At 35.4% G+C, this 6000-nt stretch overlaps 1 protein-coding gene across 1 annotated transcript; it reads left to right on the top strand.

The window, feature by feature from the left end:
• The first annotated feature begins 1793 nt into the window (after window positions 1-1793).
• On the top strand, window positions 1794-3973 carry LOC113111951 (glucose-6-phosphatase). The gene is made up of 5 exons (XM_026277231.1): window positions 1794-2085; window positions 2160-2269; window positions 2371-2479; window positions 2593-2708; window positions 3183-3973. Exons 1-5 carry the CDS (start codon window positions 1856-1858, stop codon window positions 3683-3685), a joined length of 1068 nt encoding a protein of 355 aa, XP_026133016.1. The 5' UTR covers window positions 1794-1855; the 3' UTR covers window positions 3686-3973.
• The last annotated feature ends 2027 nt before the right edge of the window (window positions 3974-6000 follow it).

The following is a 6000-nucleotide window of genomic DNA, read 5'->3' as shown; positions in this document are numbered from 1 at the left end:
AATGCAATCTCATTTAACAAATTACAAACAAAATAAAATCAACTACTTTACATGTGCTTTAGTATGTTAGACAACGCAGCAAATACAAGTTCATTTTTTTACAGTAAAACTTTTAATTTGATGTCACTAAAAAGTGCACCATTAAGTGGCCATTCATTTTATATTTCATTAATATTATATTATCTGCATGTAATTTTATGGTGTCCGTGTTACATGCTACATGTACTGACTGTTATAATAACAATAAATTATTCATAATTACATGCAAGCCAAACCCTAATCATATAGTAAGTACACATAGTTAATTAATATTACTCAGTATAATTACACTGTAACAAGGATACCTTAAACTAATGTGTAAAATAATATACTTTAAATATTTTAGATACACTATAAGTGCACATTCAATACAGTTAAACACACTTCTTTTTCACATGGGTTTTCACATGGTCCTGGGGCCCCACAAGCCCTTGAGGGCCCATTCTCCTTTCAAAGCCAAAACATCATAGAAACATGGGAGTGGGCTCTTTTGACTTGAATTGAAAAGAGACCAGTTCAACACCCCTTGCAGAGAGTACTCCGCTATCATTTTCTTCTATTCTGTTATATGCAAAGATGCAAACAAACACCACAAGTATCAGCTCGAACTGACTTACAAAAGCCTTGCATTGCTTACAGTTTAACTTGTCATTTAAGCGTCACTGATCAATGTAATGATTCATTCACTTATGTAACAAACCAGTTCAATATATATCAGCATGTGCCTATGTAAGCAGTCAAAAGAATGCCTGTCTGAGAGCAACAGGTTCCCAGACTGCCAATACTATCTTCTGAATTGTTTTGGTACATTTTTGCCCTAGTCAAGAATGACGTAGGTCTATAGATTAATTGCAACACATTTGTTTTGGGAACAAAATAGACCCAAATACCATTAAAAAAAGAAACAAACAAACAAACAAAATACATAAGTAATTGAATAAACAGCTTGTTATTATTATTTAAATTGAAAAAAAAGGAAACTTGTAATATTGTTTTTTAAGCCAATTAAAAAAAAAATTATAAAAATACTTACATTTAACATTACAGTAAAAATTTAAATGCATTGAATTATTTTAATATGCAGGGAAATTATAGCATAATACAAATATCAGGATTAATATTCTTTATGTAACACATTTATGTTTTATTTATATGTAAGGATCAGTCATTAATACAAATATCAGGTATACCTAATGTTTTATAATTCATGCAAATACAGATTTTGATTACATTTATTAACATGTATTTACATCTTATTATTAGTAAACATTTTTACACACACACAATTTATCTCTCTTTCTTCTTTCTCTCTCGCTATATACACACACTGTATATGTATGTATATATATATATATATATATATATATATATATATATATATATATATATATATATATATATATATATATATATATATATATATATATATATATATATATATATATATATATACATCCACACACACACACACACACATGCTTATTTAGAAATTAGTTATAGATGTGGACTGAGGCTGGACGTGTTTCTGAGGTCACAGAGTTCAATGAGTCACTGCTACGTCTTTTCTAAATCCTTTTTCTAATGAACTTGTTTGTGCGTTATCTCTTCTGACAGGACAAACAAGCTCTTAACTCATGTGTTGTTGTTTTTTTTTCCGCTCCACTCTGTGTTTTATTACACATGTGCAAGGTTCAAAGATCTTTTTGTCCATGCGTTGACATGGTGGGCCTGCAGTATAAAAAGCAGAGGCAGGCGCCGGAGGACTATCACTCTTGACCAGCTCTACAACACATAGTGCCGAGGAGAAAGTCTAAACATGAATGCTGTGATGGACACAGTGCACGGGTTTGGAGTGAGTAGCACCCAATACCTTCAGACCCATTACAAAGACGCCCAAGGATGGTTTCTTTTCGTCTCCTTTGCGGCAGATCTGAGGAACACCTTCTTCATCTTCTTTCCCATCTGGTTCCATCTGAAAGAATCAGTCGGGATCAAGCTCATCTGGGTGGCGGTGATAGGAGACTGGCTCAATCTGGTCTTCAAATGGTAAGCAAATAAGAGTTTACTGTCAGATTAAATCATGAATTGAAATCTAATGTTGTTCCTTTCATCTATTTAAGGATCCTGTTTGGAGAACGTCCATACTGGTGGGTCCATGAGACTTCCTACTACATCAACAGCTCAACACCGCATATTGAGCAGTATCCCATGACTTGTGAGACCGGTCCAGGTGCGTTTTTCTCCTCTAGAAGTACCACACTAGTCCACTCAAAACCTTTTTTATCACACATCAAAAGAGCACTTTGCTCACTTAGCTGCTTGTTGATGCAGGAAGCCCGTCTGGTCACGCTATGGGCGCTGCTGGTGTTTACTACACATTGGTCACCTCAATTCTCGCCATAATACTGAGCAAAGAGAAGAAATCCTCATCTAAGAGCCTGTAAGTCAATCTTTATCACTATATTTATAAAGGTCATTTTACTTTGCGTTTGTTTTAAAATAGATAGTTGCTTCTGCGATGTTTATGATGTACTATCATTTTATTTCTTCTAGATACGTACGTGGTTCACTTTGGACACTCTTCTGGACCGTTCAGGTCTGTGTTTGTCTCTCTCGGGTCTTCATCGCCGCTCATTTCCCCCATCAAGTTTTCGCAGGAGTTATTTCAGGTAGACAGCTCAACAAATCATCATTTCTATACTCTTAAACATAAAGATTCCTAAGGGGGCTTTTCATTTTCATTTTATTCAGCAATGAAGCATCGAAGTGACTGTATAATGGTTTCCACGAAAATATGAAGTTGCAAAAATGTATTTTCAACATTGACAATAAGAACCATTAGAATATAAATTCATTAAAATTCATTAATTAATTCATTAACTGAACAGAATCTCTTCTGAAAGATCACGCGACACTGAAGACCGGAGTAACGATGCTGAAAGTTCAGCTTTGACATTGCAGAAATACCAAATGCTTATATCACAATATTAATATCTAAGAGGCTTCTTTTTTTTTTTTTTATGTACTAAAAATGTTAATTATTGTACATTTCTGACTCGTCGTATACCTGTTAAACTGAAGAAGCACAAAAATGTGTAAATGTATTCTTGAGAATTAATATAGTTATTCTTGTTTTTTCACAGGCATGATTGTTGCCGAGGCCTTCAGCAGACAGAAATGGATCTACAGTGCCAGTCTAAAGAATTACTTCAATGTCACAGTGTTCCTGCTCTCTTTCGCGGTGGGCTTGTACCTGCTGCTCAAAGCTCTGGGTGTGGATCTGCTGTGGACGCTTGAGAAAGCCCAGCGGTGGTGCGTCAATCCAGCCTGGGTCCACTTGGACACCACGCCGTTCGCCAGCCTGTTGAGGAACATGGGCACCCTGTTTGGTCTGGGACTCGGCCTTCACTCGCCGCTGTACACCGAAAGCAAGAAGAGCAGTAGTGCTCGAGTCAGGATGGCCTGTATCATCACTTCTCTGTCTCTGTTGCATCTCTTCGATACCATCAAGCCTCCCTCACACACGGCTGCCCTCTTCTACCTGCTGTCTTTCTGCAAGAGTGCCACCGTTCCCCTCGTCACGGTCAGCATCATCCCATACTGCATGTCCAGAGCCCTCGGTTTACAAAGCAAAAAACAGCTTTAAGCTGAGAAAGAACTGGAACTGACTGTGAGGAACTTCGCAATTACTTACAGTATTTCAAACTAGCATGTCTTCCATAGTTCATCCCATCAGTTGAAGGAACACTGCCAATGAACAACTTGCCTGTTTAAATGTGTTTCCTAACTAAGGGATGCAGACACTGAAGCACTGTTATATTACACATTACAGTGGTGCATTGTGTGAGATCAAGAATTGTAGCGTTTTTATATTTTAGTGCCTTTGGATCTACATGAAAAGGTCTGTCATTTGACAAAATAAGTGATAAGTTCTTTTTTGAGAACTGAAAATCTAAACTACAGTATATGTATATAGGAGGACAATTTTTGTCCTCCCTAAGAGGTGTATTTTCTGTAATATTTTATTTTTGGAAATTATTTAGGTCATTTTTAATAAAACACTGAAAATATATCTTGTCTAGTATTGTTGTTTTTATTTGCATTTTTAGTTTCACTTTATTTTTCTATGGTCCCTTTAACACATTCTGTTGACTACATCACCTAGATGTCTTATAACTCTTATTAGAGTGTTAAAAAAAAGTATTAGTAGACTGGTTAGGGGTAGACTAAGTCCACATGCATTTGCAAAGTTACTTACAGTCAGTAGAGTATCTGAAGTTAGCAAACATTAGCGATTTTTTGCATTTCTTTGAGTAACATGACTGTTAATATGAACTCACGATTGAGTGTAACATAAAACAAATTAATACTTTTCCTCACACCTGTGAGCTGATAGATTATCTCGGCAAAGGAGAAGTGCTCACCAACACAGATTTAGACAGATTTGTGAACAATATTTGAGAGAAATAGGTCTTTTGTGTACATAGAAAAAAGTCTTAGATCTTTGATTTCAGCTCATGAAAAATGGGGGCAAAAACAAAAGTGTTGCGCTTTTATAATTTTGTTCAGTGAAGAAATCAATAAACCCTTTTCTCAAATATTGCCAGTTCGAGAGTGTGAGAGAGAGAGAGAGAGAGAGAGAGAGGAGAGAGAGAAGAGAGAGATGGAAGTTGCGTGTATGCACGTCTGTGTGTTTGTCTTTTAAGAGTTTACTTAAAAACAACGATTATATCCTCTTGTTGCTGGAAAATATAATGTAAAAATTTAAGTTTTTTAAAGTATAAAGTATAAAATAGGATTGGAATTGGGTCTTAGTGTCAACAGAATGTTCAAAAGGGACCATAAGATAAAAGGGTAACACTTTAGAATAAGGTTCCATTAGTTAATGTTAGTTAATGTATTAATTAACATGAACAAACAATGAATAATACATTTATTACTGTATTTATTCATCTTCGTTAATGTTAGTTAATGAAGATACAGTTATTCATTGTTAGTTCATGGTAATTCACAGTGCATTAACTAATGTTAACAAGCACAACTTTTGATTTAAATAATGCATTAGTAAATGTTGAAATTAACATGAACTAAGACTTATAAATGCTGTAGAAGGATTGTTCTTGATTAGTTCATGTTAACGAAAGTAGTTAACTAACATTAACTAATGGAACCTTATTCTAAAGTGTTACCGAAAAAAGTGTTATCCTGATGGTTTGTTGGCACATAATGTATCAAGATATTTGATGCACTATATGCATAACAAGAAAGGGGTGTAATGAGTGAGAAGATGAAGAGTGTAAACAGATTAGCAGAGAGAAAGATGCGAGAAAAGTGGAGAGGAGAAGGAAAGGGAGAAGACATGCCTAGAGAGAAGGGCATTAGTGTAGTGGAAAGAGCAAGAGCAGAAACTGTAAGAAGACATGGACTGAGAGACGTAGAGAGAGAGGTAGAAGGTGCAGATGAATTTCAGATCAAATCAGAATTTCCCCAATTGACCATGTAAAAATCATGGCTTCTCTTTTAGTGAAGCTGGGGGTGGACTGTGATTTTTGATGACAGATGTTTAGTCCTCCTGGGTCCAGAAGTTTATTCCAACTTCTGTTATTTACAGTAAATGTCCAACATTTTTCAGAATTTAAGTTTGAGATCATTCAGGTGGACAATCAAGATTATTGTTGACAGAATGGTCCAGAACGACATCACCAACCTCAAAGAAGAGGACTGTTGAGATGTTGAGACAGGAGCTTTTCAAGCATAGATTCAAACCTCTTACATTTCTTTCCTCCTATGATGCAAGCGCAGCACATGTCTAGATAAAATTAAATGAAATTATCTTCCAGATCTAAATGAAAGACAAGTAATTCAGGATAATTCATGTATACAGCGAACACACATTTGTATATACAGTGGTGGCAAAAATTATTAGTACACTAGTATTTTTACCAGCTAAAAAAGTCACAT

Source organism: Carassius auratus, chromosome 12 (assembly GCF_003368295.1).
Source record: "Carassius auratus strain Wakin chromosome 12, ASM336829v1, whole genome shotgun sequence".
Taxonomy (NCBI): Eukaryota; Metazoa; Chordata; class Actinopteri; order Cypriniformes; family Cyprinidae; genus Carassius; species Carassius auratus.
This window is presented reverse-complemented; position numbering and strand designations above follow the sequence as displayed.